Source organism: Microtus ochrogaster, chromosome 5 (assembly GCF_000317375.1).
Source record: "Microtus ochrogaster isolate Prairie Vole_2 chromosome 5, MicOch1.0, whole genome shotgun sequence".
NCBI lineage: Eukaryota > Metazoa > Chordata > Mammalia > Rodentia > Cricetidae > Microtus > Microtus ochrogaster.
The window spans coordinates 1,851,719-1,875,123 of NC_022012.1; the positions used below are offsets into that span (position 1 = coordinate 1,851,719).

The 23,405-nt window shown below is 40.9% G+C and overlaps 1 protein-coding gene across 5 annotated transcripts in view; it reads left to right on the top strand.

Annotated features, from left to right (window-relative positions):
- Positions 1 to 23,405, top strand: part of Pdgfd (platelet derived growth factor D) — a 226,787-nt gene that overhangs the window by 117,492 nt on the left and 85,890 nt on the right. For 3 of the 5 annotated variants that reach the window (XM_026779588.1, XM_026779589.1, XM_026779587.1), the window contains exons 2-3: positions 17,530 to 17,734; positions 20,541 to 20,721. In XM_026779588.1, coding sequence (XP_026635389.1) covers positions 17,530 to 17,734; positions 20,541 to 20,721 — 386 coding nt within the window. The remainder of the gene's footprint in view (positions 1 to 17,529; positions 17,735 to 20,540; positions 20,722 to 23,405) is intronic. The other 2 variants (XM_013346087.2, XM_005346769.3) reach the window with 1 other exon arrangement.

Consider the following 23,405-nt stretch of genomic DNA (forward strand, 5'->3'; position numbering starts at 1 on the left):
CACTAGGGTTATCACGGCAGACCACACTAGGGTTATCACGGCAGACCACACTAGGGTTATCACGCAGACCACACTAGGGTTATCACGGCAGACCATCCTAGAGGCATGGAAAGTAAATAGAGAGGAGCATATGTCTGATTCTCACTTCTGTGGTTGTCATCAACATGAGGCAGGAAAAGGTTTATTTTCACAGAAGACTGAAATTCAAAGCAAACTGTCTCATCACGTCCACAGTCAAAAGTGAAGAGAAATGAAAGCATACATGCTACCTGCTTGCTTGCTTAGCCAGGTCTCTTCACTCATCTATTCATGCCTAGCCTAGGGAGGGAATGGTCCAGCCTACAGTAGGCTAGGTCAATTAACAGTTGAGACAACTCCACAGTTGTGCACAAAGGCCAACATGATTAAGACCCTTTTTCAGTGATTCTCATAATGGAATGTTGACATTTACAACTAATCACCACCACATACTATGGCAGATGGAGTAAGTGAAGGCTAGAAAAACAGACATGAGTGGTGTGGCCATGGTTGGCTGAAACTTAACCTGAATGGCAGGGTGGCAGAACAGCCTGGTACTATTCACAACAAGCAGGACTGTGAAAGCTGGGCAGTACTCTCAGAGGCATCGCGGTGTGCAGAGATTTGCCAGCAAGAGTACCCTACATGAATTTAACTGAGGTGTATAAATCAAGCTTCAAAACAGCAATGACTTTGTTCAGCCAAGGGAGTCATGACTAGCCTATTTTCTTCAGTACAGTGTGTGTGTGTGTGTGTGTGTATGAGAGAGAGAGAGAGAGAGAGAGAGAGAGAGAGAGAGAGAGAGAGAGTGAGCGAGAGCGAGAGAGAGAGAGAGAGAGAGAGAGAGAGAGAGAGAGAGAGAGAGAGAGCGCTTTGGTGTTGTATATTCACATATCCGTGCCTTGCCTCCAGGGTATTCTGAGTTTCATTTGTTTACTTTTATTGAAAGGACCTATCATTTCCCATCAAGCATCAAGTCACAAGGAACAAAGCAGCCTTTATTTGCCAAAGGTTTCAGTCTGAGAAGTGAGGGAAAAGGGAGAGAATTAGTGTTTCAGGAGGAGTCAATATATAATGGCCCATGAAAATTTTTCCATCAGAATGCCTAAGAAATTTGTTTGTCCTATCTTCATTCCAACCTTACAAAATAAATGTTAATCTTAATTTTAATTTCTTACATCTAAACATCTGCCTATGAAATAAACAAGAAAAAAACCTACTTCTCATAATTATTCACCAGTAATAACCGTAATAACCATTGTAACACTTTTCTCTCTACACAGCAAAATGCTGCCATTATACCTTACAAAACAGCATCTTCAGCAGTAGCCATGAGCTGGTCTGTAATATAACAGTGGACACCGACATTCTGTCAGTCTCTAATAGGTATTTTGAGATCCAACTCTTATAAAGGTTATCACCTTGGTATATGTATTGAAATTCCTTTTTCTTTTGTTTCACTTTGCTTTCGTTTGGTTTGCAGTGCTAGAGACAGGCTCAGAATATTGTGCATGCTTTGCTCATGTCTATTACTGAGCCACATCGCAAGCCCTTGTAATAATACAAGACATGAGCAACATCCTCAGTATGAGTCTTTGCAAGGCATGCCACACACTAACAATTCCCCTAGTAAAGGAAAAGAGCAATATTTTTGCATTTCAATTATTGTTTATGGAACATTTCCATATGTGAGTGTGTGGGATTCATGTAGTTTATTAATTAAAAGGACCTTTGGTGATGTGTTTTGAGGTCATTTGCAAAAATGGTCACTAAAGGCATGGCAGTATTAGGCAGTGTGGCCTTGTTGAAGGAAGCGTGTCACTGTGAATGTGGGTTTTGATGTCTCATATATGCTCAAGCCACACCTAGTGTCTCAGACCACTTCTTATTGCCTTCAAGTCAAGATGTAGGAAATTGGGTTACTTCTCCAGCACCTCATCTTCCTGAATGTCACCATGTCCCACCATGTCTGCCTGAATGTCACCATGTCCCACCATGATGATTGTGGACTGAAGTTCTGAAAATGTAAGCCAGCTCCAATGAAATGATGTTTTCTTTATAAGTTGTTGTGGTCATGTTGCGGTCTTTTCACCGCAGTAGAGACCCTAACTAAAATAGAAGTTGGTACCAGGGACTGGGGCATTGCTGTGATAGGTCTGGCCATGCTGTTGTCTGAAGGAATAAAGACTTTAGGAGTTTGGGTTACAAAAACAGCGGAATACTTTCAAGTGCTGCTTACTAGGCTATAGTAATAGGAACATGGAAATCAGTGGTGCTAAGACTGATTTAAACTGTGAGGGACTGGTTAAAGAGATTTCAAAGGAGAAGAATTTTACTATGTTGCCTAGAGGCCATTCTTATGCTATTTTGGTGAAGAAAGTGGCTACTTTTTGTCCTTGTCAGAAAAGTTTTTCTGAGGCTATAGTGGAGAGTTTTGGATTAATTCAATTGGCAGAGGAAATCTCAGAACAGCCTAGCATAGACTCTGTTGTGTGGCTACTCCTGTTAACGCTAATGAAGCAAACCGAGAAAGGAAATTTGAGGAGAAAAGGAGCCCCGGAAAGTAAAGTGGAGTTAAATCCTGTGTTTAAGAAGATGAACAATGTAAGAAACGGAACAGAGGGAGTGCTGACCTCAGGGCACAACCCCACCCAGCTAAGTTTCCAAATTGTGAAAGGAATTAAAGAAAAGCTTAAAGCCAGATGTGGTGGTGCACACCTTCCATGCCAGCACTCAGAAGTCAGAGACTGGCAGATCTCTGAGTCTGAGGTCAGCCTGGTCTAGAGATCTGGTTTCAGGACTGCCAAGTGTAGTCAATGAAGAAATACACCAAAACCATAAAATTGGTGAAGACCATGTTTCAGGTCCAACAAGTAGCAGAAGTTAGCGCCTACGCCACACGGTTCTGGAGTTAATGATAGAAGAAATGAGTGATAGAATTTGCCTCCATGTCTGAGGAAAGCCACCGAGGCCAGTCATGTGCCAGGGGTCCCTGAATGGAGGCCCAGAGAGGTCATTGTGTGAAGCTGTGAAGGTGAAACCTAGTTTGTCGTGGGCACCCCAAAGTGTTGGGAATGCCAAAGTCATGAGATACCTGCCAAGGAGAGCTGCTAACTGTGTAACCAGACCAAGAGAAAGAAGTGTTTGTAGTCAGCAAAGCTGAGAGGAGTCGGGGGTTTGGAGAGACTTTTGACATCAGGTATGGAGATGCAGAGTTTGGAGTTTCCCCAGCTGGTTTTTAGTCTTGCTTTGGTCCAGTATTTCCTCACCATGTTACCTTCCTGAAATTTTGGAATGGTAATGAATATCCTGTGTCACTATATGTTGGGAGTATGATCTTTATTTTCCAGGGGATTACAGCTAAGATACTGCATGAATCTCAAAAGGGACTTTGAACTTTAGATTTTTAAATAAGTTTGAGACTGTTATAAACTTGGGGGACTTTTGAAGTTGGACTGAATGCATTTTTGCATTATAATAAAGCTACAAGCTTTTGGGGGCCAGGGAATAGATGTGGTCCATTTGAGAGAAAATGACCCCCAAAGGGAGTGGCATTCTTAGGAGGTATGACTTTTGTTGAAGTGGATGTGGCCTTGGAGGAAGTTTGTCATTGTGGAGGCAGGCTTTGAGGTCTCATATGCTCAATTCGCACCTTGTCTGCCTGTATGCCACCATGTACCACTGTGATGACAATGGACTAAACTTGTGAAAATGTAAACCACTCCAATTAAATGCTTTTTCTTTATAAGAGTTGTTGTGGTCATGGTGTGTCTTCAAACCCTAGGACAGGTTGGTTAGAACTAGAGAAGGTAAGAGAAGACTGACATTCAAGTGGGCTAACTTACAAAATAACTAATTTCTAGTATTTATTTCTATAAACTGAATGATGAAATACACAGGAGAAAGATCCAAGTTATAATTAAGGAATGTGCACTTTAGTTGTTTGTATTGCTATAACACAATAACAAGACAGCTTATGAAAAAAACAGACATTTCATTTATTTCCTCAAAGTTTTGGAAACCAGGAAGTCTAAGATCAGGGTACCAGCAGGTGTGATATCTGGTGAGGGCCATTTCCTGAGTTACTGATGGCACCTTGTCATCATGCCTTAAGTTGGGAGAAAATGCTAAGAGTACCTCTAGGTATTCCTTCATAGAGTCACTAATTTGTCCATGAGGATTCCACTCTTTTGACCTAAGTATCTCCCAGATGATTGTTCTCCCTTGTAAGATCAGCATGCAGCTTATGATTTCAACATACAGCATTAAAGGGAACAAAAATATCTCACTCTTGCACAGAGATTTTGGAGTAGTGAAGAAATGAGTAAAGACTTCTTCATAGAACTTCTTCTGGGAACTAAGATTCCTTTGTAGGTGTGGCATGCTGTGATGGTTAGCACTATTGGTTTCATGCGATCTACACTGTCTAGAAGACAAGCCTTTGGCATGGTCTCTGGAGGACTGTATAGGGTAACTTCACTGAGGTGGGAAGATCCATACTATGTGGCCAGTGTCATTCTCTGGACTGGGATCCTGATCTGAACAGAAAGGATAAAGATAATTGAATGTGGGTTGATCACACCCCTCTTCCAGTCTGTAAGTGTGATGTGGCCAGCCAGCCACCCTCTTGCTCTGGCCATGGCCGTGCCATTTTTACCCAGATGGAACTTTCTTCGTTCGATTGTTTCTTATCAGGTTGTGTCTTTTGTGACAGCAGAAGAAAACCTGCTAATAATGCTCCCAAAGCAGGTTTTTCTATTAACACCATATAGACTACCCCAGGAGGGAACAACAGACATGCCAAATGACTCATGACTGTTTCAGAGAGCTCGGCATTCACCCAAACTAAAGGCACCTCTTACTTCGTATTTGATAAACTCATCACCCTTATACTTTAAGTCACTGTTATCTTTGTCCTCAGTCCTTGCCAGCTTGGATTAAGGAACAAGATTATTAGGTTGCTGAACATATGGTTCTGTTTCAATAGAGGAGAAGCTCTCTCCTGTGGTCATGTTTGCTATGGTCTGGAGAGTGAACCACAATAGCCATGCTTTCATTTTCAAATAGGAATTTGTTAAGTATATAGCAAACCAATGTAAAGAGCAGATAGAGACAGAGCAGACAGCAAAACGCCATCAACTCCGGAGGTTGTACAGCGTCACACAGAGGTGGCTGGGTGCATTGGCTCAGAAAGCAAACAAAAGTAACATTATCAAATCTGGAATTCCCAAACATCCAGAAGAAATTGACTGGCAGACTTGAAGCGGTCAGCTTGAGAGCCTGGCTGAGCCTTCCCTTCGTGGCTGAACCTCCAGTTTCTCTTTCCCCCATTTTGATTTTTTTACTGCATTCCCAATAATAAACTCTGTTGCAGCTGTGCCCAAGGACACATTTTAACTCTTGGGTCTTTTTGCTGTTCCTCGTCACAGAGTTAGGGTGTCCACCCCACCCTTGTGCAGAGTCTTAGGACAGACCAGCGAAGGCCTTTTTGCTCACACAGTCCTTTTTCCTATACGTCAAAACAGCACTTGACAGTTTGTCAAACTGATAAATATTGTAGTGCAAAACCCCAGTAGGACTCACACAAAAAGTTATTCCTGAGAGCTTACTTCTCTTTGAAAACTGATAAATCAAGAGAAAATACGTTTCTCCTGAGGTTTTGGACACTGTAGCACAAACATGAAATCAGGAGAAAAACCCAGATGGTATTCAATATGGCATTTCCATATGAACTCTTTATACACATCAAAGGATGCTGCGTGACTCTATTTTTAGGTAAAATTAAAAATAGAAACAGATGAATATCCAAATTCAACAACCATGCAAATTTTTCATGTGATATTGCAATTTAGTGTAATGTTTCATTCTGCAGAGTTCTGGTATACTAACCCACAGGTAGTTTGAAATTTAGTCAGGCTCTATTTTAATAAGATCTCTATTTTATTCAGAATATAGTTTTTAAGTCTAGTGTAAAGACATACATGCTAAAAAAGCATGCTTTGGAATGTAATGTTTTATTTAAGGAGAACGTTAAATCCACGTATTTCTCATGAGCGCAGGTGTTCTCGGCTGCTTGCCTGTTCTCCAGTGCAGAGGTGCTGTGCTGCCTTCCCCTGCCAAGTCCTCAGTGGTTACCTGTAGCCCTTCAGTTTTCAAGTTGCTCTTTTTCCTAGAACAACTTCTATCACAGCTACGTTTACACCCGAGACTCTAAGAATGAACAGAATCACCATTTGTTTCCGGCCAATCTAAGAAGAAAAAGAGAACCTTGTTGCATTCTCTGGCTTTTCATAGCCTGGGTTCCATGGCAATCTCAGAGGATCATTTATTGATAAGTCTAAGCTGTATAATATACTAGTAAAATGATAACTGGATAAATTCATTTGTAACAGTGTGAGTCCAAATGCAAGTCCTCACATGGAGACTCCAAGGTCTTTGAAGCCATCTATGCCCTCCAGTATTGATTCAGAAGTATGGGTCCCCTAAAGTAATGAGTTGCCTTGATTTTTTTTTAGTGAACATTTTAGGACGTAATGTTATTTTAAAGGCTAACACCTAATGCTGGAGAATTTGTCCACATTTCCTGTTCATTACTTTATCATCCTTGGCTGCTAGATACAACTATGTATTTATTCTCCTTAAAATCCACCAGCTTTTTGACAAGCAGATTCTAAGCATTGTCACAATGTGAAATTTACTTCATTCTCTCAGAAGTTTGAGAATTTTGTGACAAATTGAGGTATTTCCTGATTTCTGCTGGCTTTGGTTTTCTTCTGTGGGCAGTGAATGTAGAACATCAGTAACAAATCACAATAAAGTTACTGTGTGCATCATCCCAGCTTTGTGATCCCATAGGCTACTTGATTCTTTACCAGCAAACATGGACACATCTTTGGATATATTTGCATCTTAAGCTTTATTACATTTTTATGATTTGTCTGTATCTCACCATGTTCCATTATTCACAGAGACATTACAAATGGTAGTCAAATATCCAAGTATGTTATATACATGCATACTTTGCAACATTAAAATGATATCTGAGATGGAAATCAAATTAGGAACTGTCTTCTTACCATGACTAAATTGACACATACCAAAATAATGGGCTATCATGGGTCTGCTGTTCACTCAGGTCCAGGAAATGAAGACTCAGAGACACCTTGAGAATGAATTTAGTTTTAGCAGCTGCAGGCGTCCCCAACCTTGGTAGACTGAGGCACTTTCCCTTAGCCATTCAGCTTTTTTTATTTTTCCTGATATTTACACATTAATCTGTAGATTTTCATATCTCAAAATGACCTGAATGAAGCCCCAGAAATACAGTGCCAAAGGCAAATACCTGACTCAGGAGGTACTGCGTGGTTTTCAGGTTTCACCCTAACCAAGTTTTACACAGGCTTTGTATCCATGGGATTCACATAGGGCAGCAAAAGGTATCAGTAACACAAAGGATGGACTAGGGCTGGGTGCTGACTCTGGAGGTAGGCCAGGTATGGTATACACATAAATATTCATTCAATTAATCATGAACATCTTTCCTGACTGGCCAATTGTAGTAATAGGGGTGGCGGGGCTGCATCCCCAGCACCCCAGCCACCTGGCTAGCTTATGCCCTGGAATAATTACACGGACACTGTATTCTTTTAAGCACTGCTTGGCCCATTTCTATCTAGCCTCTTCTAGGCTAATTCTCACATATTAATTTAGCCCATTCTAATAATCTGCTGTAGCCCACAAGGTGGCTTACCAGGGAGATTCTAGCCTACATCCATCCTGGGTCGGAGCTTCATTGCGTGTGCCTCAGAGAGCAGAGCTCTCGCCTCTGCCCGCAAGAGTGGAGCATCGTGTCTCTCTGAGGCCTCTGCCCCCGAGAGGAGAGCTGTCGAGTCTGACCTCACTTCCTCTTCCGCCCAGCATTCTGTTCTGTTTACTCCTCCCACCTATGTTTTAACCTATCAGGGCAAGCAGCTTCTTTATTTAATTAACCAATGACCTTCCTCCATCAGCCAATCTCACACCAGAGTTTGCTATGCTTCTGTAAACTGTTCTCCCCAGAATCATATATTTAATCCCTGTTCCTAGCTGGTGGCATTGCATTAGAATGTTCTGGAACCTTAAGTGGTGGACAGTATGTCACTGGGACGGAGGCCTTCTGAGGACTATCTGGTCTCTGGAACCTTCCTGTCTTCCTCTCTGTGCTTCCTGCCAGCTGGGAGGTGAACGTTTCTCTACTGTCACAATATCGTGTCCCCATATTCTTGCTCATGTCATGTGGCCAAGAACCATATCCTCTGAAATTTTAAGCTGTGATTATTCTTTATTTCCTCATACTGTATTGCTCACAGTAATGAGAAATGTTACTAATATATCTTTATTCAACTGACTGATTCCACCTAAAACATACCCTTATAAAATAATTTCATAAAAAAGTCTATTCTATACCCTGACTTGCAGAACTATGAGCTTTTGTGTGCATATGTGTTTCTATGTGTGTATGTGTGTTCATGTGTGCCTATGTGTGCGTGTGCATACATTTGCATGTGTGTAATGTCTGTGTGCATGTGTATGTGTGTGCACTGCACAAATGCTAATGTGCATGTATTCAATCCTGCCAAAATCATCATAAACAGAAAAATTTAATAGTATTACTTAATAGGACAGAGACAGGCAGAGATGAAGACTGTTTGCAGGAAGTGTTGATCCTGCAGCAATTTTTAATTAATCCACTACATTGGGAATAGAAATGTGGATTCTCACTGTGCACACGTGCAAGGTGCTAACCACCATTCCTTCAGGAAGATTGCCCCACTTGTAGTTAGTGGCAGTGGCGGGAGGAGTTTAGTTCATTGACTGCAAGCTTTAGTGAGTAAACAAACATTGAAGAGAAAAAGCATTGAATATGTTCCTTGCTGTTTTTTAACTCATATTGTTAAACTTTTAACTATCCTCTTTCTCAGAGACTCCAACCCTGTACTTTTTAGGTTAGAAGTTAATTGGTAGGAAATTATTTCCTTAAGTTTAATTTCGCCAACCTTGTGTTTTAGGCTCTGTTCTATAATTTACCTCTTCATCTTTAAATAAAGGACCTCTTGCCTTCCTTTATTTTATACTCTCCATTTCCTGTTTCTTTTATACTTTTATGTCTGCATCAATACTCTGCACCAGGTCTTAACAGGCACCATCTTTCATGCTAGGACATTTTTTATAATATGTTTGTATTTGTTGAACAAGACTGTGGACCTCTTTGTAAGTGGTTGAGTAATAACACTGAAGTAATGTTCTTGTAAAGCACAGAGCTGGAGTTTTATCGGCCTGAGCTTAGAGCTCAAATAGTTTCTGGCACAGAGTGAGAGTCTGTGGAGAGTCAGTCCATCACCTCACTTCTCGTATAACGTAGTAATAGAAAGCAATCAAGAACCTGATGAGTCACCTCCAGCACACACTTTTTTACTTTCTTGTCTGCCTCTTTTGTTCATGCCATGACTTTCCAAGTGGACTGGGCCCTAGTTATCGTTCAACTAGTTATAAATGAACCTGCAAGTAATCTTCAATAAGAAGTACCCATTTCTGAATTAATATTAAAGCTGGGAGAGCAAATCCAGTACTTTCCATGGCATACTCTCAAGGCTAATCTGCTAGCATTTATAGTAAATATGTGCACACAAATGCCAGCTCTCCAGGGTTACAATGGAATTGAATTCCTTACAAAGAAAATATTTAGTCTGCTTTATGTTCTTTTGATTAAATTGTATTTTATTTTTTTACTTTATCTTCTGTTATCTGCCCCTCATTTTCTCCAGCAACCAACCCTCCGTCCACATACCATAAGACTGATTTGTTCTGAGTGGCTCCATATGCCCTGACTGGCAAGACACAGAAGTTATGTGGTTGAATAAGACAAGAAATTTTAAATCTGCAATATGATTTTTTTAACTCTCCCACCAAACTTTCAAGAAAAGTATAAAGTGCCTTTGAGTATTTTAGTTTTTATCTTAGGTTCTCAGTTGGCTTGGGGGGGAGTCTTTACATAGCTTTAAAATCATCAAAAGATACACTACATTGCTTTTAAATTCAAAGATTAATTTAAATTCCTTTATGACATGTTCAACACAAATAGAAATGCATTATTTTGTGTTACCAGACACTTTTCTAAATTTCTAAAAAATAATTTTTCTAAATAATGTATTTTACCAGTTTGTTTAAACCCATCAGTTTCTGACATTACTGGAAATCACAACAATCAATACCTAATATCACTTTCAAGGGAGCTGGAGAAATGACTCAGTGAGTTAAGTGTTGCTGTGTAAGTGGGAAGGCCTGGGTTCCAATCTGCCCAAGTCATGTAAAGTTGGCATTGTAGTGAGTATCTGTAATCCCAGCATGCCTAGTTTGAGATGGGCGTGGGCACAGGAGAGCCACATAAGCTCCTGGGCTAGCTGGCCTGTGTGTGTACCTATGAATGACCAGGGGCCTTTTAGAAGTCAAAGTGGAAGACAATGACCAACACCCAAGGTGGGTCTCACACACATGCTGCAGAGTCACACTCACACATATGAACAAGTACACACGTAGACACACAAAAAGTAAATTAATGAATTTTTGTTTGGCTTTTCAAGACAAGGTTTCTCTGTGTTACAGTCCTGACTGTCCTGCAACTAGCTCTTGTAGATCAGGCTGCCTCAAACTCACAGAGATCATCCTGCCTCTGCCTCCCAAGTGCTGGGATTAAAAGTGTGTGCCACCACCTCCCAGCAATGAATGTTTAAAAGTACTGGTTTAAGGGGTAAAACATATCTCATTATTAATACCACATGCTGGATTTATTCTCAGAATTCCACAGTTACTTCAATGTTCTATTAGCTATGCTCAAATTATTAGTAATTTTGATCCCTGAAACAAAACTGTTATCTGAACAAGACTCTTAAATCCTCTGTCATCCAGCCATGGATGTGTTGTTAGCTTAGGAAGCCTACACATACCATGTGACCAGTGAGTTAGCCAGGTGAGCTGAAGGGAGGTGGACACAGGGGACAGGGTGAGTTCAAAGATGATGGAACCAGGGGACAGGGTGAGCTCAAGGGAGATGGAAGCCATGGGACAGTTTTAGTGATTCTCTATCAAGTGTTCATTCTTTCACCCAATCATTTTAGCTCTCCTTGCTGAGTTTACTCCCTGTTAAAATGCTACAAAAATTAATTGCTTAAAATTTGAATAAATCATGATAATCAAGGATGGTGGTACAACCTGTATTCCCAGAAATTGTAAGATAAAGGCAAGAAAATAGGGAGTTCAAGGTCATCCTGAGTTACACAGTGAGTTTAAGGTCAGTCTGAGCAACAAGAGATCCTGCCCCCTCCTTCAAATCAAAACAAGTGATAATAATGAAAGTAAAATAGTGGAATCAGTGGCAATGTTTCTTACTTTTGTAAATGTGTAATAGGCTTCCACAATGGCTATGTAGAACCCTCATTTCATCCCTGCGGTTGCTTAGAAACAGGACTGAGACTATATTTATAAATCTTTTGGATACTTTCTGGGCAGTGTGGCAATGACATGGTGTAAGATCATAAAATAGTCTTTGCAAAAATGGAACTTAATATGAAACATGATCAATAAAAACTCAGAGACAGAAATTAGGGTTCATCCTGAAGGTTAGAAAAACAAAACAGCCAGCCACTGGCTGCACTTACCTCTACCTCAGTCTGAAATGGCCACCCTGCCTCCAGGAATCTCAGAATGAGACTGTGACTGAGAGCTGTCTCCTCCCATTTTATATTTCTCCCCAGTGCTGTGATTAAAGGTACACAGCACTGGAATAAAATGCCCAGTTTCTATGAAAAACTAATGTAGCTACTGGGATTAAAGGTGTGTGTCACCACTGCCTGGTCTGTAAGACTGACCAATGGGGTTGTTTCACTCTCTGATATTCAGGCAAGCTTTATTTATTAAAATACAAATGAAATGCCACTACAGTAACAATCCCTTTGTAAGCTAAAAATTTCCTAACTGTGTGACTGTGTTTGACTTTGGACGGGTAGCTGAAGAATATAGGTTTGTGACTTCAGCTTCTGACTCTCATCTCTCTTATGAGGATCGTGATTCTGACTTGCTGCACTGAACATTTATGAGATGGCAGAACTGCAGGCTGCATCAGTATTTGTATCTATAGAATTAATGATCATTGACTATTTTGTTACTTCAATAACTCAATATTCTCTCTTTGCATTTAATCTCATAAATAATGTTATAGTATAAAAATTGTGATTAAAAATATTACCAATACTCATGGCTCCATTTCTTCATCATTACTGTATATTGTAATGGATTGCCAAATGTATCTCATGGAACCAATGCTGATTTTTTTCAGCTAAGATAAAAAGTAAGATCCTAGAACATAGAGGTAAATATCATTTTACCTTAGGTTACTGGGTATCAGTAGTGCTATCTTGGAGGAGATTCCAAGGTCAAAGACAGGAAAATGAGTTCAAGGTAGGTCTCAAGTCAAGAAAGTGAAATGAAAAGCCAAATATGGCATGCAGAAGAAAGCAAGGCGACAGGAAGCCCAGTGCAGGTCACAAGACAGCAGGAAGCTTCTCAGTCTCAGTGTGTGTGTCAGAATCACGTGGAAGCCTGGCTGGGCAGAGGAGGGTGCAGTCGAGAACGCACTGGTGCTTTGGTCAGCCATACAGCAGTGGCTGTCGCCTAGGGGTGACAGTGCTCCAGTGACTCTTCAGGACTTGGTGGGAGACTGTGCTTTCTTAAAGGGCTATGGACATAATAGAGGCAGATGACATTATTTAAACTGGATTTTTAAAAGTTAAATCCATAGTTTCAATTTTATGAATCTACAAATAAGATCCTCCTTCTATTTGAAGATACAAAATAAGGGTCTATACTCCTGCTATGTACATACACATAGGAATTACTGTTATGTGTGTTACTATGGATAGCTTATGTTTTTGCTTTAACAGCTCATGCTTGGCTCTGGGTAAGACTGCTCTGTAACGTCAGCTGCCAGAATCTGTTATTGCTCTGGAGTGACTTTGTACCTTGAGTCATAGATTTCTTGAACTCCCGAATTTCCTTTGTAAAGTGCTGATATTACTTACTGCAGAGGGTTACCATGGGGATGAAATGCAGAAGTGAATTCAAAGTCACTTATCAGAGTGCCTAGCACATAATAATTGGTCCATAAATGTTAGCCATTATTGGAACACCAAAGTAAATGCTTTTGTTCAGGAATGCGACTGTGCACAGTGTTTGTAGTTATCTGGTGTTTAACTGATACACAGTTCTCTGCTCCTATAATTCACTGCTACTCTCCTGCCAAGAGTAACCCTGGGTTGGCATGAAATTATAAATTATATGTATACAATATGATTTAAAAGTTAAAGTGTACTGCAAATAGGCAAGAATCAAAAACACCTCTGACAAATTTTACACTTAAAAGAGGACACTTTCTCCTATCCATTGATGTTTATTTATTTATTTTATCAGAAGGAGGGTCATTTCAGGACTACTTGTGTCACGGTTCACAAGTTGAGGTCTGAGGACAAACTCTGATGTCCATTATCAGCTTTTGTCTGGTGTGAGATAGTCTCTAGTACTCATTGCTCTATACACAATGATAGTTGACCCGTGAGTCTCAGGAATTCTCCTGTCTCAAGCTCCCATCTGCCCTTGGAGTATTAAAAATATGGATGTGTCAAGCTGCTTTTGGTTTTACATGGGCGCTGCAAATCTAAACTCAGGTGCTCATGTTTACACAGAAAGCATTTTCCACATACTCTCCCAAGTTTCCCCACCATTATAAACATCAATTGTGGGACAGATTGCCTGGGTTTGTGTTTTTAATGCACCAGAAACCTCATATGTCAAATAATGACAGTGTTTTTTATAATCATGCCTATTACAGACAAAACACACATATGCGCATCGACTTGACTCTGGAAATTAAATGAGAAGAGCTAAAAAAAATGTCTGGCACAAAATAAACACCAGTATAATCTTCTGTTACTCGCACTGAGTTTATATTAATGTAGACTTTGGAAGACACTTGTTTGTAAGAAAAACATGTTAAAAAAACTGATTGTTTCCTTACTATTTCAATACAATGCTGTTTGTAAATTTACCAGCCTGCAATCGAGTGTTATGTAAAATGATAACCTCCTCCACAGTCTCCCTTCAGATGTGGTTGTCGTTTCTCTTATAACCACAGTTCATATCTTTAAGATAATCTAGCCTGTAATGACGTACTCAGATAGATGTATTTTAGAAAGCTCTTTTCACACAACCTCTCAGTATGGACTTTAATGGTGGCCCTTGACCTCACTGTTGCCAAGTGCTATGGTGTTTCCTCAGTTTGGCCCTGGACTTTGACAGTAAGAGTGTCTCTTTGCAAGGAATCTTAGCTCAAATGTGGTTTCTGTCCTATGGACACTTCTGCTTTCCCAAGCAAGCCTGTTGTCACTTGACACCCAAGCAGATCACTAACACCAAGCTTGACCTCCTCCTGGGCTCTTCAGGATGGATGGCTCCACACCTGGGCTCTGGGGGCTCAGTGAATCTCACACTCTTTCCTCTGGAAGCTCTAGGCCTCACATCTACTCTGCTCACTCCAACATTTGTAATTGAATTCCTCATCACTACATCACGTTGAACTTGAATGTCGCCAAACATTCCTTGCAGGTCCCTGGGGTCACACACACCCTGTGTGATGATTAGGATTAATTTTCAATGTGACACTGAGGATATAGAACTCTAGGCACACCTACAAGGAGCTGTCTAGTTCAAAGTTAATGACAGGAAGTGTCTGTGATGGATTGTTCCTTGCTCTTAGTTGTTGATATTATATGAACACCTGCTTGAAGTTCCTATCATTTGGGGTTTCCATCAATGATGAACTACAACTTGGAACTGTGAGCCAAATAGCCCCTTTCTCCCCTAGTGACTTTTGTCAGGACATTTTATCACAGCAGCAAGTAAAGAATGCAAAACACCTTGCGAGGCCTGTGACTCACATCTGGTCTCACCAAGCCTCTGGTCCATACTTTTGTTATCTGACTTTTACAATATGTCCCTTTTGATGCTGGGACTTATACCCAGCTGCCCTGCTGTGTGAGAACCTCTGTCACGTCTCCCAGGAGATGGCTCCTCAGCAGTACTTTGTGTGATTCGTTTTACCTACCGCCAGTGGATTGATCTTCCCTTTGCCAAGCCACTCATTCATCCCAGAGCTTTCCATTTCCACTCACATCAAGTGCAGATGCTTCAGTGTGTCTCTTCAGTGTTCCCAAATCCGTCTTTAAAGACTGTAGGCTGAGAGTCAGGGTGAACGGTGGCGGACAGGCCTCTGCTGTCGTCTAAGCTCACATCTTATATTCACTTTCCCCTAGTTCTCACGACCTCAGGACAACCAATGCCCTTAGAGTTTACCCCTGCCTCTTAACTTTCTTTTGGGACTTGTTTACATGGTGTGACAAGCATCAACATAATACTTGCAACCACTGGATATTATGCCTGAAAAAGACCAAAGAAACTTGCCCCAAACCCTTTAGTACATAAATGAGGAATCTAGGTATTTAGTTGCCTTTTGAGATGTATCCTTCCTTCTATTTATGACATGCATTATGTGTGTGCATTTCTTGCTCCAGATGCTATGCTAGATTTGGATATAATTTGGGAGTCACTTAAAGAATACATCCTGTCTTCCTACAGGCCAATCAGTGTGGATGCTTGTCACTCCATGCCTGTGTTCTCTAACACTTCCTCAGGACAAAATGAGAGAGCCAGTGTTCTTCAGTATAAGGGCAAGGGGGAAGAAAGAGAAAAATAACATCTGACAGATGTTTCTAGTTCTTTGAAATAAATTTCTCCAGTCTTAGAGGATGTCTGTTACAGAGCCAGTGCTGTTATCCAGGCCCAGGGAGGCAACCTCAGCTTTTTCAAATGCCACACTGCTCATGTCTGGAATGACTCCCTCTCCTTCAGTCTGACTAAGCTAGCTGCAATGCATTAGCCATCCAGGGAGTTCCAAAGAAAGCTTCCATTTGTACCTCCTCATAGGAATGCCTGTTGATCACCCTCTCTCTTATTTTAGAAGTTGTAACAGCTGGCTTCAGCAGCCCCACCTTTTAGGCCTTCCCCCAGTCAGGCTCACTTGAATTATAGGCCACAAAGACTTTTTTCCCCTGTGGAAGGATACAAATAGACTGTGGTTGGAAGTCTGCTTATTATGGAATGCAGAAACCCTAAAAATGTCAAGAACTCTAAATGCTGAAACATATCGAATGATATCCACCATGCAGTGTTGCAATTCTGATGATAGCCACCCTAGTCATTTCACAGATTAAATGTACAGGCCCCCAAAATTGACCTCATTTCAGACACTTGGAAAAATCTCAAGTCAGCTGCAGTACTGCACAGTTGGCTATTCACACACGATTCCCACGTTGTCCTTCGGTAACGCAGGAAAACATTATACTTCAAGTTCGATACGAAGACACCAAAATTAGGAGTGTGAAATAATAAGACTCGGAGGATAAGTCCCAGAAGGTTCCACAAGTTCCTGGGTCAGCTCTTGGTGAAGAATGGGTTACAAGCAGGAAGCCTTCAAGAGTGATCAGAGATTCTACTGTGATCTCATCACACAGGCGTGATTTACTGAAGCAGTGGCACTGTGAAGTGGATATCCAGCCCCACTGCCATCCTTAGATGTCGACAAGTCTAGTCTGATTTCCCATAGCTAAATACCTCTTTAACCACATAGCTTTTCTGTAAGAACCGCACAGAAACTTCTCTGTAGTCCCAGGTGTCCCATCATGAAAACAGAGATACTCCTAGCATCCGAATGGCTTGAGGAGAACAGGTCTGGAGCCTGTTCCCAGCAACCTAAGACAGAGAGCAAATAAATTATCTATTATAAAGCCTTCAGAAAATAAACAAAGATTGGATCTGTTTATGTCCCAGAAAGCCAAATGAGAGATTTCTGGAGTTTATCAGAGAAAAACTCACCTAAAACTTTTTATTTGGACAAATTATAAGTTGCCCTGGATATGATTAGAGTCTCTTCATTTATCTTTTCTCACTAATTCATTCAACCTTGTTTATTGAACCCCGCAGCCACTAGAAATATTACCAAACTGAAGTTAATCATTTTATATAACAAAATAAAGACAAGACATGAACTGTTTGGTGATATTCTCTCATTTGATTTCAAATTTGTTTGAGATGATTGGATATGTTTGCTTCTCAAGGGTAATGGAGAGGAAAGACCCAAGGTTGCAAAGCATGGGCATTAGGAACTGTAAGACATTTCGGAAAGCAGGCAAAATAGAAACATGGATGTTTTTTGTTGACCCAAGTTCACCACTTGGTCTTCTATCTTTAAACAAAATCAAGAAGTGCTTTGAAATGCCATGTTGTAAATTTTTCTTTTTGTTGTTGTTGTTTTGACTTTTCTGTAAGTGGAGCAGCATACTAATTTCTCCAAGTTGTGACTACTAACAGAGGGCAATCACCTCACAGACTTGTACCGAAGAGATGAGAACATCCAGGTGACAGGCCATGGCCACGTGCAGAGCCCTCGCTTCCCAGGCAGCTACCCCCGGAACCTGCTCCTCACATGGCGCCTCCATTCCCAGGAGAAAACACGCATACAGCTGGCCTTTGACCATCAGTTTGGATTAGAGGAAGCAGAAAATGACATCTGTAGGTAAGAGAAAATGATGCTTTTCAGTGTTCTAGTCAAAGTGGGAGGAACTGAATGAAAAACATCACATCAAACATTCTTCTCTTTTTTTTTTTTATTTTTCGATACAGGGTTTCTCTGTAGCTTTGGAGCCTGGCCTGGCACTCGCTCTGTAGACCAGGCTGGCCTTGAACTCACAGAGATCCGCCTGCCCATGCCTCCCAAGTGCTGGGATTAAAGGCGTGCGCCACCACCGCCCGGCTCAAACATTCTTCTTAAACTGTTTGGAATTACCCAAACATTTCTTATTAGTTCCTTTCCCCTTCCCTATAAAACGCTCACAATCTGAAGATCTCACTTAAGTTAGTGGTTGATCACAGTTGTACCTACAAAGAAAAGAGGGGCAAATGTTATATTAACAATAAAATGGTCTTTCTTTCTAAAAAAAAAAAAAGTGTTGTGTTGGCAGTGTAGAAGGCCCACATAAATAGACACTACCATCAATCACAATTACATGTTTCCCTGAGGATAGACTGGGGATCTGTGACTTTCTAAGACCTACAGAGGCCTTTGTGAGACATTAGATGCATCTAATCCAGGTCCCCTGAGCTGCAAACTGTAACCGGGCCACAGTCTGCCACAGGCACAAAGTGTCAAGACCCTGCTTGTTCCAGAGGTCAGGCCACTGTAACCATGACAGGCAATGGTGACAGATACTTAGGCCAGGACCTCTCTAGACGTGGGAAGGAAGCTGAGCAATCCTAGCGTCCTTGTGCTCTTCTTCCCTGAACAGGGGAGAAGATGAGAGTCCGCTAATGACCCTCCCTCATTAACATGCTTATCAGAGAAAGTTCAGGCTTCAGCATCTTACCCCTCAATCATCTCTGTGAGACCTCTGGGGGACTTTCCTTGTCTTCTTTGTACTTCACTGGCTGTATTTATTCTGCATTGCCAACGAACTCCTGAACTACTAAATCTTTTCCACAGTTTATTTTCCTCTGAATAATAAAAAGAGGTGCATCCAGCTTGCTTGTCCTTTGTTTCATTTTGATTATGCTGACAGCTTTTATTATGCTGCTGCTTTCCCCCAGAAAATAAGAGTATGGACTATCATTTTCTAGGAGCACACAGGGTAATGTATACCAGAAAGCAGAGTCAGATACACACATGGAGAACTAATTAACATCTGCTAAGAAAATAAACTAAAGCTGATCTTCTGTCTTTCAACGTGTGTGTGTGTGTGTGTGTGTGTGTGTGTGTGTGTGTGTGGACAAAAAATGGTGAGAGGGACAAAATTTAAATAAAATGCAGTTAAAAGAGATTGGAGGAGAGAACATGGTAGATCTCAGCTTCCTTTGCAGTTACTGTGCTAAAATAGCCTGACAATAGGAACTAGTGGCTGAAAAGTCCATTTTGGCTTACAGCTCAAAGGTGGCAGGGAATTCAAACAGCTGGTCCCATGGTAATGTCAGTCATGGGATGGGGAGGAATAACTTTCTTGATAGTGTACGATCCAGGGCGCAGGCCCGGGAGTAGTTCCTGTACAGCGAATGTGTCTTCTCACCTCACTAACCAATGGAGATGATTCCCCACATGTGCCCCAAGGTCTACATCTCTAGTGATTCTAAACCTCATCAAATTAACAACTGTGGTCTATGTTCACATACAAAAATATGTGAGCTTGGGAGCTTTGTTTTCTCCACTCTGAACAGTTCTCTAACACCTGCCAGGGGTTCTATAGTTAGTTCATTTTATTTCTGGCATGGCCACTCGGGTTTGACATCCAATGCCACAGAGTTCAATGCCTTAAGTGTCCCCATTGTTAAATGTCAGATGTGGGTCCCTGGCCTTCCATCTTCTGTTCTATGCAATGAACCAGAGCTTCACAGCCCTGCCTTGGCTTTTCTGAGTTGCTACCACAGTCAGAGAACTCACAGATTTCCTTGGTGTCACCAATAGTTCCATCATTAGCATAAAATGCGGTGATAACTCCAGAAGCTTTCCTCACTCTCCCACTTGGAAGCCCCAGAGTCTTAGGTGAGCCAGAACGAGGGCCTGATACCTGCTTCCTTATAACAGAAAGCAAGCCACAGATGAATTGGGACTTTGGCCCAGACAATATCCGAGCAAGTCTTATGCGGGCTCACTTTCCAGGCCTTTCATCCATTGAAGCTGCTTCTCAGATTTTTCAGGATGGAGCAGAATGGTACAGGACGACGGACGCACACAGAATAGTTAATGGGTCTGTGCTGTGCTTTATAGACTAACACCGAGAGCGATCCTGTGTTAATGTAGACTCAATCGCCCGCTGTTGTGAGAACCAGCATTACTGATGAGCAGGCATAGCCACTTAGCATCATACCCTTTCCTTTCTAAAAAAGGTCATAAAGAAACGAGGCCCTTTGATCTACGAAGATGTCAATCATGTACTTCTCAAGGAAGTGTTGAGTGGGCAAACTGTTTCACAATGAGAAGTGGTTTGCAATCTTCATATGGTGAATATTAGGACATGTAGCTCAACTTACCTCTAAAATATGTTACATATTACAGCTACTTATTTTTTCCAGAAAACATTCTAGGCTTCATGTTCTGAAAGTTGCTTTTAATTACATAGGACATTGAAACTGTCATAGTGGAGGAAATGAGGGTTCTTTCTGGGTAGACTGATTGAATTCCAAGTTTGCCAAACTTTCCCCCACACAAGCTTTCGGTTTTGCACATTCATTACTGCAGGTTATTGTTTTCAGTTAGTTGGTCATTAGGAATGATGTGTGTGTTTTTTCTCAAATCAACCTTAGTAAAAACATTAACGGAATCCCATTGTTTCTAGGTATGACTTTGTGGAAGTGGAGGATATCTCTGAAACCAGCACTGTAGTTAGAGGAAGGTGGTGTGGCCACAAGGAAACCCCTCCACGGATAACGTCAAGAACGAACCAGATTAAAATTACATTCAAATCCGATGATTACTTTGTGGCAAAACCTGGATTCAGAATTTATTATTCACTGGTGGTGAGTAGCTAAACTGCTCTGTAATTTGAAAAGACACTGAATTCATAAAGATTATTTTCTGTGATTAAATACAGTACTATGAGGGGTAATATAGTCAATTCCCTATTTCATGTTTATTCCTTCCCTATGGACAAAATCTTAAAGCCTTCATTTATAGGATAATCATTTTGGATCTAGTCTGCTAAACTCAGGGCCATGGATTTTGAAAAGAAATAGAAAATAGAAATGGGAAAGGGTCTGTAGAAAGTATGGTCAATTCAATTAAAGCAAGGTAAATATATCTTTTTTAAATGGGTGGGGAGTGTGTGTGTGTGCGTATACGTGTGTGTGTGTGTATTAAACATCTTTTAGGAGTTAAAATAGAAAACAAAATATTTCCTCCTTTGATTTGAAAAAGTTGTTCATAAATTCTATCACAGAATTAAAATCCTTCTGATTTTAGCTTAAATAATACCCCAGTGTTGAGAAGGGCCCATGTTGTTGACTAAGAGCTTGAGGGTTAGCAAGCATCTTCAAGACCATGAAGTCCTACTCTGGGCTAAAGAATCTGAATCCTGTTTGATACACTCATGCTTACTTATAATCTACCTTCTACCTAGGCCTCTTGCAGTCATTTCCAGCATGAAATGGTTATGAGTGTTTGGAAATATTCAACCTCATAGTAAGCTGGAATCCACATTAGAGTTAATTCTAGCTGTTGGGTCACATGTGGTCATGAATCTTCATTCCTCTTCCATTCGTCTAGCTTGAAGTGCCAAGTAGGACACAGTATTCTAAACTTGATTGATCCCTTTGTCTTTTCTGTTTTAATTGAGCTTAGAATGGAAAAATATCTGTTTTTATCATCCAATGTTTTCTTGCATTGTTCTGAGTTATAAAGCACTAAGTGACTTCTATACCAGAACAGAGTCAAGGAAAAACTAGCAGGAGTTTACACTGGTTCCAGTTTTAATTTAGAACAAAAACATCAATTGTGGTTGAGATTATTGCAACTTAAGTGATACTGCTAACCATGGAAATTAAGTGTGAATGTTTAGTTTCTCCATTTCATTCCTCTTTAAGCTATTGTTCCCAGGCAAAGTGGACTTGGCACATTTGGTTGGTGATGAGACGAATGGCTCAGCAAAAAAGCTTTTCTCCTTGAAAGGTCAAGGACTGCTGCTCAAGTACATATGCCTTCTGCAATGCCTTGGGTGTGCTGCTCAAGAACATATGCCCTCTGCAGTGCCTTGGGTGTGCTGCTCAAGTACATACACCCTCTGCAGTGTCTTGGGTGTGGTTAAGTAACACACTTTACAACCAGAGATAACTTATTTCTTTTTTTATTTTACTTGTTATTCATTGTATGTGTGTAAGTGGACATGTCTGTGGGTCTGGTTGCTCATTTAGTACTTGTGGAGATTTATGTTCATTTCTATACCCTACCTTTTAAAACTTTATTTATCTTTGATAATTTCATGCATAAATACAGTGTAATTAAATCGTATGGATCTCTATTTTCCCCTCCAACTACTTGTGAATAACCCCTAAGACATGTTCTCTATCTATCTATCTATCTATCTATCTATCTATCTATCTATCTATCTATCTATCTATCTATCTCTATCTCTCTCCATGCCTTCCTTCTTCCCTCCCTCCAATATTTCACTGAGCTGAATTCCTGCTGCCCATAAGTTCATGGGTGTGAGACACCATCCTGGGTGACCTGCTCTGAATTATACCACTGAAAAAAACAATTGTCTCTCTCCCCAGTAACCACCAACTGCTAAGAGCTCCTCATTCAAGGCTGGAACCTTATGACATCTTTCTCTCCGATCTGGAATTCTGGCTGGTTTAGCTCTTATGCAGTCCCCCACCACTGCTGTGCGGTCACGAGTGCAATGTCCAGAAGACATTAATTTGTAGCAGTCATCCACAAACTCTGGCTTTTAAAATCTGTCTACCACTTTTTCCACTGTGTCCCCAAGCCTAAGGATTAGGGTTGTGACTATCTGTCCTATTTAGGGATGAGAATCCCACAGCCTCATATTCCCTGTACATTAACCAATCTTGAGTCTTTGCTTTAAGTCATCCTGACCGAAAAAGTAGCTCCTTTGAGAAGGAGCGTGCTGCACTATGAATATAAAGTAAGTATTTAGAAGACAGTTTGATACTATGTCTCTTTAGCAAAATAATAGTAATAAGTTCTCTCCAGGGTCTATGACCACCCAGCCACCGGTTCTTGGCCAGGCATACAGTACTATGCATGAGCTTCCACAGTTGATGAAAGCCTTAAATACAACTAGAAATCTGCTGCGTACCTTCATCGCATCCAGTCACTATTTTGTCAATAGACAGCTCTTGCCAGACCAGTCATTGCTGTAGTCTGTACAGTTCACAGCTGGGTCAGACTGCTGATGGCTTTTCTCCAGTATAGCCTGCAAAATACCTTGTGGCACAGTGAAAGCAGAAGAGACAGCTTCCCGGTGAGCGCCAGTTGGATTTTGCCATGCCTTGTAAGCAAAGTGTGTGCTGTCTTCCACAATAAGATCTTGCTACCTAGTTCTAATGGATAACCAGGACCAGAGTCTACATTATTTGGGTCGATCTCTGAAGATATACACCACCCATCCAAAAACTTGATAGGGTATAATGTAAACGAACTTTCTTTGGACTGTTAGCTCCTAAATAATGACACAGATACT